The sequence below is a fragment of the Chaetodon trifascialis genome, chromosome 17, assembly GCF_039877785.1.
Source record: "Chaetodon trifascialis isolate fChaTrf1 chromosome 17, fChaTrf1.hap1, whole genome shotgun sequence".
Lineage (NCBI taxonomy): Eukaryota > Metazoa > Chordata > Actinopteri > Chaetodontiformes > Chaetodontidae > Chaetodon > Chaetodon trifascialis.
Window position 1 is genome coordinate 785,042 of NC_092072.1, and position 13,460 is coordinate 798,501.

General features: G+C 52.6%; 1 protein-coding gene across 3 annotated transcripts in view; it reads left to right on the forward strand.

The window, feature by feature from the left end:
• LOC139345712 (semaphorin-6D-like) overlaps positions 1-13,460 on the forward strand; it is a 49,454-nt gene that overhangs the window by 20,418 nt on the left and 15,576 nt on the right. For all 3 annotated transcript variants that reach the window (XM_070984503.1, XM_070984504.1, XM_070984505.1), the window contains exons 17-18: positions 8,058-8,116; positions 8,247-8,300. In XM_070984503.1, the coding sequence (XP_070840604.1) occupies positions 8,058-8,116; positions 8,247-8,300 (113 nt within the window). The remainder of the gene's footprint in view (positions 1-8,057; positions 8,117-8,246; positions 8,301-13,460) is intronic.

Here is a 13,460-nt window from a genome sequence, read left to right on the forward strand (position 1 = left end):
TCCCGGCTCGTCACGATCCCGTCTGAAGCCTCTGTGGCGCGTCGAGCTCGGCGTCGCCCGGCCGTCACGGCTGGACGGCGCCTGGATGTGTGTGGCGTTAAAGCAGGCTCAGCTGGTGTTAATGGAAATCTAACCAGCGTCTGAAGCGTCGACATGAGGCAGGACGGACGAGCACAGATCAGCATGCAGAGCGTTCAGGAAGCAGCTTCTCGGTTTTTCACGTTAAACGTCTCCAGCGGTCGAGTCGCTCATCAGCTTCAATCCTGAGAGCAACGCTGAACGTGTGTTTGAGACGGAGGAAGCTTCAGTGACACACGGTTCAACCAGAGGGAGAGTGAAGGCGGCGTCAGTGTGCCGCTGGTCACATTAAACTCCAGCTGTGGTTTCAGTGCGTCCGGCACATGATGACAGAGCCGGCAGACCTCCGCTTCCTCTTCAGAGGACTCGGACCTGGACCGGCAGGACTCGATCGTGTTCTTCTTCACTGCTTCATAAACAACTGGACTGATGTTTACAGCAGGTTGTTGACGTCCCCACAAAGCAAACAGGAAGTCGCTGGTGTTTACAAGCTGGAGGTTTGAGATGAGGCGAAGCTTTGATGATCATCAGAGGGCAGACGGTCGGCGTGCTGGGCGTCGCCTCAGGTTCAGGAAGGAGCAGCACGACGGCGGCGCGAAGTCGTTCAAGCTGCTGCTTTACAAACACGTCTGATCGTAAGAGCGTGTTAAAGATTCATCAGTTCACCAGCGAGCCGCACTCAGACGGACGCTTTGTGGACACCTGATAAATCATCCAGCACTTTGAATACGAGCGTTTTCAGACTCTAATTTACAACAACTCAACCCTCAGCCTGCAGCTCTGATTTGCTCCTGTGGCTGTCCGCCCGGCATCGCTCGGGCAGATAGTTTGGTTACGTTTGTTTGGTTATTGTCTCCTGCAGCGCGGACAGAAAAACTCGACCTGCTGATATTTACAGGCTGCAGATGCTCTGCGGCGCTCCACGATTAAAGCTCCTCCCCCGAGAGGCAGATATGAAAATCAAAGCGACGGCTTGAGCCGCAGATCGATTGTCATGAAGTGTTGTGGAGCTATCGACTGGGAGGCGGCGCCAGGTTTGATTTCACAAGCTGCAGCATGCTGTGTGTGTGTGTGTGTGTGTGTGTGTGTGTGTGTGTGTGTGTGTGTGTGTGTGTGTGTGTGTGTGTGTGTGTGTGTGCGTGTGTGTGTGCGCGCTGCTAAAATCTCGTCTCGTCTCGGCATATTGATGGACTCCTCAGAAACTCGGGGGATTTCATCTTCAGGCTCCGCTCTCGTGTCTTGAATTCAGAGTCAGACTAAAAGCATTTGGGAGATTAAAAAGCACCTGAAGGAGTTTCTCTGCAGGTTTTGGCCCATTAACCAGAAACCATCTACGATTCAACAGCTTTTTCACAAATGTGCCACATTTACGTAGAAGATTCTGGAAGCAGCGGCTCAGTTTGTGGGACGAACTGAGTCCATCAGATAAAATTCATCCATCGTTATTTTTGGCGCAAATCGTCGTATTCGTGCATCTTTGTGGATTTGATGGCACCTCCAGACGATGTGGATCAGTGTTTTACAGCCCCGGATGGAGCTCCTCGATCGAGAAGAAGAAGAAGAAGAAGAAGAAGAAGAATGTAAACATGGATGAAGACAAGGCAGTGGACTGAACTCGATTGTTTCCGTCAGTCACAGTGAAAACTGTCTGATGATGCGATTCCTTCAGAGGACGCAGCGACTCTTCTGACGCTGAGAGCTGACCGCTCATTCATGTTAAAGTCATGTTTTCATACTTTCATACTTCATCAGGACGTGAGGACGCTGCAGAGCGTCAGGGACACGCAGGAGGACGTTTCCTGTCTCGCCACCAGAGACAGTTAACATGAGGCCTGGACAGAGTTGGACAGACAGTTTTTGTCCCACAGTCGCTCTGGGTTTAGTTTCCTCCCCGTCTTCGTCACAGAGGCCTGAGGTCACTGATGCTCGTTTCTGAGGGCAAAAAGTTGGCAGCATGGAGAGTTTGACTCAGTGTTTCTTCCTCCTCCTCCTCCTCCTCCTGCTCTTCTTCCTCCTCCTGCTCCTGCTCCTCTTCCTCCTCCTGCTCTTCTTCCTCCTCCTGCTCCTCCTCCTCCTGCTCTTCTTCCTCCTCTTGCTCCTGCTCCTCTTCCTCCTCCTGCTCTTCTTCCTCCTCCTCCTCCTCCTGATGAGTTCTGATCAGAGGTGGACTTGACGGAGGAGCTGAAGTTCTGTTCTGGTCCACTTCGTTTGCTTTTGTAGCCGACATCTCGGTTCAGCTGAAAAAGGCAGCGAGCTGTTTTCTGACTTCACGAAATCACACACAGGAAACAATCACGGCGGCGGTGGTGGCGGCAGCGGCGGCAGCGGCAGCGGCGGCAGCGGCAGCGGCGGCAGCAGCGGCGGCGGCGGCGGCGGCGGAAGAGAGAAGTGGCATTTTTAATCCAAACGACACGCAGCGAGGAGACGCTGCGGAAAGATTAAAATGGACAGGATCAGCCGGCGGAGATGAAAAGAGACGAGGGATGCAAGCTTGATGCAAGCGGCGGAAAGGAAGGAGGAGGCAGAGCGAAGATGAAGATGAAGAACTACAGATATCTGTGTCAGCCAGTTAGAGGAGGAGCAGGGAGAACAGGGAGGAGGACACGCAGACGCAGACAGATAAAGACGCTCACTTCATTGTCTCGCTGACCGCCGGGACGCTGTGTTCTGTCTCGACGGCGTTGAAGTGATTTATTCTTCGGCTTCAAGCTTCAGTGGATTCACTGACTTTAACAGATCGTCCACTGTCTTTGTCTTCTGTCTCGTCCCCGTCTTCTACAGAACACACGCGTCATTTATTCACCTCCAGTTTGCTTTTGCCAAATATGTTTTAGAGGAAACAGAAATGCTGCTGAAGTCACAGGAAGGTGAGGAAGATGAAAGGACGACTTCACCTGTTCACACGTCAGTGAGGGTCCGCAGGTGTTTCCGGGGTCGAATCGTCAAGAAAGGCTGTCCGACATCTCCTCCTGAACTCTGCTCCTCCACCATGGACAGCCCAGTTTGACGGTCTCAGTTCAAGGTCACCTTCGTGTCTTCTTCTTGGACTTTCAGGCGTATCACCTGGTCCTCATCCTTGGACTTTGAGTTGACATTTTTCTGAAGGTTAACGCTCTGAAATCTGGCAGCACCATCGTGTAAAACCAGGCTGTGCTGCAGACATGCTAGCAGTGTGCTAACTGGCTCACAGTGATGATGCTAACATGCTAACATGCTAACTCTGATGCATGCTGAGGAGACTGACCTCAGAGCAGTGAAAAGGAAGAGGAGAATCAGTCCAGGCAGAGATGAAGAGCATCATTAGAGTCAGCGGTGGGACGACGGCGGCGTGAGCGACCTTCCTGAACAGATTCTCAGCAGAAGACAGAAAATGTGTCTCTAAACGTCTCGTGGTTCGTGTGGTTCATCAGCAGACGTCGTTGCCTTTAATTAGCGTCATAATGTGTTTGAGCGTGTGTGAAAACTGGTGTTTGTTGCACCCCAGAGGCTCATGGGAGAGCAGCCGGCGTCGTCCTGTGTGCTCTGCGCTGGAGCGAAGTGGAAGAAAGTTTGACCAAGTCGGGTGATTATCCTCCATTAGCGTCAGCGAGGATCACATCACGAAGCAGAGTCTGAGCCGCCGCTCGTCCCGCGTCTGATCCGCTTCTGTTAACATCAAAACCCTCAGACTCGGTCCGGTCCCTGTCCATGTCCATGTCCATGTCCATGTCCATGTCCATGTCCATGTCCATGTCCATGTCCTAGATCTGCAGCTGCGACGGAGAGGACGGTCGAGCCGCGTGATGCAGATTTTAGCTTCTTATCAGCAGATACACATTTAAAGGCAGGCTGACCAATCAGGGGCCTCAGAGTAAAGTTTGACAGAGCGAGCGCAGAAAGCACGACCGGCTGACCTCAGTCCAGCTGATCGAAGCATAAATACAGACGGCCGCAGGTTTTATTCAGGACTTCACTGAAAATCTGTGAGTTTAGCTTCTCAAACTTGTGCTGATGAGTGGAAGCTTTCCTCCAGGGAGACGGAGAGATGGAGGAAGAATGGAGAGAGCTGCAGAGAAAGAGGAAGTTCAACGGCTTATATAACTTCAGCTAAGTTCAGCGGGGGGGGGGGGGGGCAGAGAGGGAGGGAGGGAGAAAACAGGAGAGGGGGAAAGAAAGAGAGATGGAGAGAAAAAAGGTGGGAGCAGAGAGGAAGACGAGGGACTAACAGACAAGATGAACGCCACATGGATGTGGTTGTCGTGGCAGCAAGTCAGACGTTTCCCTGGAGACCATCTGTGTGTGTGTGTGTGTGTGGGTGTGTGGGGGTGTGTGTGTGGGTGTGTGTGTGTGTGTGTCTCCAGTGAAGACACCTGCTTTAACACTGTGATGATGGAGACTGAGAGACGAGGTGAAACTGTAGCTTCCTGGTTCTGATCCAGGACCTGGTTCTGATCCAGGACCTGGTTCTGATCCAGGACCTGGTTCTGTTCCAGGACCTGGTTCCAGACGTTCTGTAGTAAATAAGGAACGTTCTCGCCCTGAAGCACGACCTCACGCAGCAGCATGTCCTGCTTTTTGCTCCATATGCTGCGAGAAGGACGTTTGTTTTTAAAGGACCTAACGTCATTGGTCACTCAGTGTCTCCTTTAAAAACGTTTCCCATCAGCCCACAGACGCCTGGACCAGCAGCTCTGAGATCAGCAAACAACTTAATAAGCTGTGACACGTTACAGCCTACACGTTCACCTGCAACATCGAGTGGTGCGTCCAGGTCGAGTCTCGTGTCCTTCGAGACGAGTGCGAGCTTCCAGTCATTTTCTGAAGCTCTCAAAGCAAGTCCAGGTCAGCTCAGTCCTTCAGGTTTGTGGTCTTTCAGCAGCTCGAGTCTCAGCGACACGTCTGTCTCTCACAGCTTGTTGTCTGTTGTCTCGTATGTTTTGGGGCAGATCTGTCAGAGGAGCGTTGAGGGACTCCTCGTAGCTGAGGAGGGCTCGGCTCGTGAAACCTCACGTCAGCAGGAGTGCATCATGGGAGTGCAAACGTCGTCTCGTTTGACTGAAAGTTTATACGTCGTAAATCGGTTTCACAGCGTTCAGGCCTGCGAACGCCTCCGCTGCAGAGCCTCGAGAGCACGAGGATTCAGTTCAGCAGCAACAGTCTGATAACCTGACGGCGTTTGAGAGCTGACTCGGTCTATTTCCGTCCCCTCCTCCGAGTCGCTGCCCGCTAGATGAGCGAGGCGTTTAGGTACCTGAGAGGGTTCGGGATTTATAGCGACTTCGCAGTCGCGGCGACCTCCTCCCGCTCGCTCGCTCTCTCCTCACTTACAGCTCAGCCCACGCTGGTGGAAATGTAGCTGGAGAGGTGGAGGATGGATGGTGATGGAGAGAGAGAGTGAGTGATAAGGGAGATAAATATTGAGTGACTGAGGGGGCGGAGGAGTTAGCAAATACGAGAGGTGGAGAGGTAAATATAGAGTGAGCGAGGAGAGGGAAGCAGAACGGTTTCATAATAAATCCAAACATGAAGAGTTCATTAAATGTGATGGAAATGTTCCTGCTCTGCCGCTGTGTGATTCATTTAGCTTTGATTGGCTCCTACAGTTTGTACAGGAAGCAGAGAAGAAGAACAACACGAGCAGAAACATGTGAATAATGAGGCCAACAGAGACGCGACCGGCCGAGGGTGGACGCCACGATGGCACCAGCTCTGATAACGTCCTTCAGTTCTTTAAGGACACCTGATGGTTGGACATGATGGTGCTGCAGCTGTCTGCGTACAGACCAATCAGGTTCAGTCTCAGAGTCTCAGGGTGAGACAGACGTCCACAGACCGTCTGCATGTCCTGCAGCTGTAGAAGAAGAAATCATGAGGTTTCTCTTGCAAAATGCTCTGTGAGCGATCCGGCCGGTCACGCCGCCGAGGAGCCGGGATCGAACTTCACCTCCATCCTTCACACAAGCGTTCGTCACTTTGTACCAACACGTTCAAACCTCACGCCTCCTCGCTCTGCGCGGCGACCAGGAAGCTGCTCTGCGTGAACGTGACCGAGGTTTCACAGGAGTCCACGACGCTGCGTCACATCGCACCGCTGCATCTGCTCACGTGAGGACGGAAAGCGAGGCGAGAGAGGGACAGAAGGACGGAGGAGAGGAGGAGGAGGAGGCGAGAAGCGAAGAGCAGAAAGGTCGTGGACGAACAGACTGATGTGACGAGAGGAACAGGCTGAACGTGTGAAGACGACAGAAGACGGGTCAGCGGCGTTCAGGCAGGTGAAGACAAACAGGGAAGTCGTTTTGTCACTTTTATTAAACATAAGAAAAGTTGAGCTGCTTCTCGCGCTCCATCACTCAGGTGGAGGATGTTTCTGCCAACAGGCAGGAGGTGAGAAACGAGCTGGAGCTGCTCGCTAAGTAAGGACGTGGGCTGATGAATGCGTCTGTCTCAGATCAGCTCTGTGAGACACAAAGCACCTTCTCCTTCTCTGAAATGTTTCTGGGAAAACATCCGCCCACCTCCACAAACATCGCTGCGACTCCAACTTCCTGTCCGCGCTTTGTGACTGGAAGTTGTTTCGCTGGAGCGTCGCCAGATGTTCGCTTTTGTCTTTGTGTCTGGATGGAAAAGCCAGTCGTGGTGAAAAACAAGAACTTTGCCAAAACTTCTCGGTGTAATCGTTGAAAGACTTTTCGTTTTGCTCGTGGGCGTTTTCCTCCGAGGATGACGATGTTTGTCCGACCGAGCGAGACGTCTGTAAACATGTTGTCCACACTGACGTGGAGTCAGCAGCTGATGATCGCGCCCTCGTTCCTGAAACGCAGCGTGAAAATGAACCTTTTGATTGTTTCTGGTTGATTTTCGGACACTAAACGTACTTGTTACGGTTAGAGACGCCTCATGGTCGTGGTTCAAAGACGGCGACGGCGACTGTTGACTCCTTCTCCGTCTGTCTTCGTCTGCTGTCTCACCTGCTCTTCTGTTCTCACCTGTGAGACGTGAGTTCTCGGTGCTCCTCCTGGTTTCACCGTGGTGACCTCAGCGCTGATGCCGGCCAGCTTTGGCCTCATTCAAACTCCTTTTCTTCAGCCACTGGACGAACACTTCCTGCAGATGTTTCACAATAAAACAGGCTTTATACATTTGAGCTTTTACTGTGAAGCAGCTGCAGAGGAAGTGTTGGTTGTCAATGACAGCAGCTTCACGGCCTCAGAAACAAAGTGGCGCAGAGTGAGTGTGCGGCGATCATACGTGGTGGATCGGTGATGGAGGAAGGTTCGAGTGTGTTTGGTGAATAAAGGCTTCGCTCCTCCGTCGAGGTGATGGAGTCGCTGTCGCTGACTCCGGCTCTCTGCCACGCTGCAGTCGCTCTGCGTCGTCTGCCAGTAAAAACCTGATTTGTTGCCCCTTTAAAGTTGATTGAAGGTCAGACGGAGACGTCGGTGAGACGGAGACGTAAACAGTGGGGACACAAACCGAGAGACTCGCCGGGAAAGCAAATGGCTTCATTTACAGCAGCTGCAGTGAGACAGACGCTTCACTTCACTGCTGCTCAGTCAGTGTGTGTGTGTGTGTGTGTGTGTGTGTGTGTGTGTGTGTGTGTGTGTGTGTGTGTGTGTGTGTGTGTGTGTGTGTGTGTGTGTGTGTGCGCGCGCGCGCGCGCTTCACCTGTCACTCTCTGTCTTCTGATTGGACAAGTGTCACCTTCCTTTATCCCTAATTGTGTGACTAAAAAGGTGAACTTGTGGCTGTTTCTCCTCACTCGACCCCTGAAAGTCTTCAGCCGTCAAAGTAAGTGATGAGCTGGAGATGAACTCTGTGACATCATCGAATTAACGTTGTCTTATCTCTTTATCTGGATACACGTCATCGATTAACTGCCCGGGCAACGGTAACCCACGGCAACAGAGGCCGGAGAAGGCAGTGCGTTTGGTCCTCCAGTGGACGTTTGATTGGTCTGTCTAAGTCCTGTCTCTCTGTGTCCTGTCTCTCGTCCTCTGCAGGGCGGGCTTTGAACAGGATATTGAGGGCGACCACTCGTTCCAGCCGGACAGCTGCCACGGTAAGATACACCTGCCGATATTATGGGATGTAAGCGGTGGAAAAGGCAGTGCGTTGTGAAACTGCACCAGTGATACAGACAATAACCAGACAGAGGGAGTTAACCGTGTTTTTGTGTGGTTTTCCTGCAGCTGATGTTCTGGCGACCACACGGAACCACGAGTCCGCCGCCGACTCGGCGTACGGTAAGAAGCTCTGCTGTTTTTGTTTTGAAAGAGACGCTGAGGATGAGGAGTAACCTCAGGCGCTGAGGGCGGCAGGCTAGGCTAACTAGCTTCCACACAGTCGGTTATTCACATCCAGCAGCTCCAGAACACGATGATGGATGTGGACTCTGCTTGCGTCTCCTGATGGACGTCAGTCCTGTCTTCTCTCTGCGTTTGGTCTCCTCCAGCTGGTGACGTTTGTGTCCGACAGACAAACGACGAGCTTAAAGTCAGTTTGAAGCTCCGTAAAGCCGAGAGGAGCTGCAGCTTCATCTCTGCCTGTCTGTCATGTCGGACATCGTTGGTCATAGCCGCTTTCAGCATGGTGGATCCTCCCAACGTCGGCCCTCAGCTGTCAGTCATCCGTTGCCGTGGGAAACGCCCACTCACAGCTGGACTCACAGACGTGTCTATAAACTGTGAATCCTCTTCTGAAAGCAGCTGTGGTATCATTACGTCTCCTGTCTGCTCGACTGAATGTCAACACAGCAGCAGATCTGTGAGGTCGTCCTCAAACCAGGGGATCGGTCCCGTGAGACCGAATGTCCCACGAGACACAAAGCTGAGGGGAGACGCGGGAGGCGACTCGTCCCGGCTCGACCCCTCCGCTGATTGACTGTTGATGTACAGTAGCTCGCCGCTCGCTTTGACATCATTACCCTCCACTAGATTACAATCCGCAGATCAAAGCGGCGCCTGGCCGAGCTGCCTGCTCGGTATTCATCCCGGCCGCTGCCTGGCTGTCAGGAGTCCTGCTCGCCGGCCGGCCCAGGTGTTGTCATTCACAGAGCGGCAGCAGGCGTGCAGTGAATCCCAGTAAGACCGCATCACTGTGATTAAAGAGAGGGGACGGAGACGGCAGGACGCCATGGAGATGAGTTCGTCCGTCTTTACATGAGCTGACCGCTTCATGTCAGCTGTCAGCAGCAGTGATCATCTCTGAGTCTCCTCAGGTCCACGTCCACGTCCACGTCCACGTCCACGTCCACGTCCACGTCCACGTCCACGTCCATGTCCATGTCCACATGTTGGGCTTCCAGGCCGAACACGCTCGAGTCCGCGTGGATCTCAGAGTCCTCGGAGCTTAGAGAGCGCCTCCATCTGTATTCTGCTCTGGAAGTTAATTGCGTTCACCTGGCATCTAAATGAGGCCTGTTAGACGAGCAGAATGAGAAGTATCTGAGAAAAAAGACGAGAGCGGAGCTCCGAGAGCAGAGAGCAGAGAGCTGCTGTCACAGAGAAATTAGCTGAGCCGCTGTAGAAACTACACTTTAATCAGGTCGACTGTGCTGGATCTGTTTCAAGTCCACCATCTGCACAGACCTGCAGCGTTCAGGTGGACGTTAAAGTCAGACGAGCTGAGAAGAGGAACTCACCTTTCTTTAAACATGATGTTACGATGGAGGTTTGTTCATTTAATGTCTGCACATCAGACGAGTCAGAAGGAATCAAAGAAAAATGAACAGATTCATCCAGCGTGAGTGAAGGAGGTGCAGTCAGTGAGCTGTTAGCTCAGAACGTCTGTTTGGAGTCCGTGTAAACGGACAGAACGAGCGTGAAGACAGATGAAGCTCAGCTGGACGTTTGTAACGTGTCTGTGAACGCGGCGCTTTGGTTAGCTGAGGATGCGTGAACAGCTAACATTAGCTCGTTAGCTCACGTGGCTGACGTGAGCGGCGTCGCAGCTCAGGTGGACTCTGTGTTGGTGTGTGTGGACTGCAGACTGGCTGTGTGACCGTGGAGTTTTACCTGTGAGGCTGGCTGCACCTGCTGATGAAGCTCGATGAAGAGCATGTGAAGTAACACAGATTACACCTTTAACGTTTTTCAGGAAGCATTCGTCTCGCTGCGATCTTCACTTCGCCTTGAATTGGCACGTTTAGAGCAGCCGGAGGACAGACATTAACCTGAACACGCTGAGCTCAGGTGGAGTTCTACATGTAGCTGCTGCAGCTTCACCTCCGCCTCCGATTCGCCTCCTTAATCACTGAAACAGCAGCAGGATGTCGGAGCAGAGAGAGAGCCTGCAGCCTGTTACACAGCAGCTTATGAAACAATGACTTCATGCTGAATTTCCTTCTATAAATCCGAGCAGCAGCTCGCTGCGCGGCCATTAGCCCGGCTGACTGACGTGATTACAGGCGCAGCAGATGTGAAGCAGCAGGAGACTCAAATGTCACTCGCGGATTGATTTACATACTTCCACAGATTCGTCCTTTGACTCGCGCTAATTGTGTCGTGATTAACCACGTCGCTCGAGTTTGAGGTTTTATTGACGCCTGCGGGGATTACCCAGGGAGTTAATGGCACCGTAACACAATAAAAAGCGACGGCAGCCTCAGCGCACACTTGGCGACGTTAGCCAAGTTTGGCGGTGCTCGTTCTTCACGCTTTCATTGTGACGCTTCAGCTTCGATACGCCGCGATTAGGCCGGACTGAACGGTGGTGGAGGTGCGATTATACAGTAGGACCGACAGCAGGCACTGCCTCCATAACGCCGTCTGAGGCATTAACTTCATGGTGTCGGGCAGCCGGGCATGAAGGACTCGAACACAATGGATGACGGATGTTTTAGCCGGCGAGCGTCTGAATCTGCCGCTCGGCTGGAGTGGCTGTCGTTACTGTAATGACATCGTTTGGCGGGGAACTATTCCCGTAATGACGTTTTCGCTGCAAATTGGTTATTTAATGCACTGCGAGGGAGGCCCTGTGGGTTTAGTTTGGCTCTGAATGGACATAAATTGGCCATTATGCTGCAGTGTGCCATTAAAGGGTAGTTTCATATCAGATGAGAGCTGACACTGAGTTCCGCAAATGCAAATTCTGATGGTTCTTGGACGACATGAATGCCGTCTGCGTGCTGTCTGTCTGCGACCTTTACATTACTTATTGTAACGCTGGCCATCCAGGAAATGAGGTTTATTCTGCTGCGGAGTGTCAGGCTTAATAATCAACGATTAAAACGGGTTTATGTCCTTTAAGTTGACTCCTCAGGAAGTTGAGGATGGCGACCCTGAACGTTACGCAGAGGAGCTGAGAGGACGGGAAACACACTGCATGTTCGTCAGCGCTCTGCAGCCACGCGTCGCGGCGCGGCGTGCCTCAGTTGACGGTGGAGGCTGTAATCCCTCCACCTGTGTCCCATCAAAGCGTCACGCTGGACTTTTCCCAGCAGCCTCTGTGGCTTCAGTGCGACTCACCGGCAGAGCGAAACTCTTCACATGCATGAAGGACGCAGCACAAACATGAAGTGTTTGTGCTGCGGGGCGTCAGCGTGACGCCGCTGGACGCCGAGCCACTCCTCTGCCGCCGCTCGGGGATCTCCGTCACCTCGAGGGAGGACGTGGCGAGACGCCATCGCTCTCAACACCGCGCCTTCGTCTGCTTTTAACGACCTGAGAGCGAGGACGACATTTAAGAAGAATGGGACTTACCAGCTCTAACGCTGTTTAATGGAAGTGCGAAGCGTCTCATCGCTCACCAGCGACAGTCAGCGAGACATTTAAATTAAATGGACGCACTATTTCAAATCTGAGGCGTCCTCTTGCAAGTGTTCATTATGGACGTCCTGCAGGAACTGCTGCTTCATTGTCCATCAGTCTTTTCCTAAAGCCCCAATAAAGTCTGCATGTTCAACATTTAACCCGACGCTCGACCTTTGACCTGCAGGTCCGTAAACGCCTCATTCGTTCAGACGTGTTAGCATGTCTGCGTTAGCGTTTAGCGCCGCTAGCTGCTGTTCTTCCGTTCCGTTTGACTGACAGGTGGGACTGAACCACGACGTCACGGCGCCTCGTTCTTCAGCAAACGTCTCTCTCGCTGTGACGGACGCTTTGCTCAAAGGCACCTGTTCACATCGCACACAGCAACCTCATTAGCTGTCACTCCCAGCATGCCGTGCTCAGAGTTCAAGATGGCTGCCGGCATGCACACACACACACACACACACACACACACACTCACACACACTCCTTCCTTCTCTCCTGTAGCGTGGGAAGTAGTTGTTATGCTGAGCAGCTGAGCGCACACACACACACACACACACGCACACACACACACACACACACACACACACACACACACACACACACACAGAAACACAGGATGTGTTTTTGCACTTCCTGCCTGCTCCTACACACACATATGCACATTTACACCCACACACACACACACACACACACACACACACACACACACACACACACACACACACACACACACACACCTCCCTGCATTCCTGCAGTCCTTGAGATCCAGAGTAGATGACAGAGCAGAAGTGTCAGCTCTGAGGCTGTGTGTGTGTGTATGTTTGCATATGTGTGTGTGTGTGTGTGCTCGTGTGCGTGTGTGTGTGTGTGTGTGTGTGTGTGTGTGTGTGTGTGTGTGTGTGTGTGTGTGTGTGTGTCTCAGTGAAGCAGGGTGGAATGTCTCCATTAGATCGTCGTCTCTGCTCTGCTGATGGAGGCAGTGAAAGGAGACGCAGCGGAGGTGGACGTCTGTCCGTCTGACCTCGGTCTGCCGTCCAAATGTCACAGATGCACTTTAAGACGAGTCTGCGCGTCAGAGCGCTGCAGCCTGAGCTGAGGCTGAGGAGCGACGTCACACAGCGCCTCCCAGAGGGCAGAGGCTGAAACAGGTGGCGAGCAGCAGGTGTGTCTCCACCTCTACCTGCCCGCCTGTTGTTCTGCTGACGAAGCGCCACCGTGCCGAACTCGTGCTCGTCCAGAGGACGCTTGGACTGATGGCTGAGTTTTTTGACGGCTGACCTGAGGTCAGTGAAGAGCGCCTGGCTTCTTGGATGTGCTGAGCAGCGGAAGATAAAACAAACTGCAGTTTTTCTTGAACTACCTCTGTGTACTCGTGGTATCGAACAACGGCCTTTGTCTCTGTGGGAGACATCAGCCCGCTCACTTGCAGCTCTTCAGAAGAGACGATGTCTAATTACAGCGTGTCTGCATCAGAGAGACAAAGGCTGTGATGACGCAACAGAAACCACAGAGTGTGTATCAGTGAAAGTGTTGTTTAGTGTGTGTGATCATGTGTGCACCAATCGCTTGGCAGGAGCCCGCTGTGTGTGTGTGTGTGTGTGTGTGTGTGTGTGTGTGTGTGTGTGTGTGTGTGTGTGTGTGTGTGTGTGT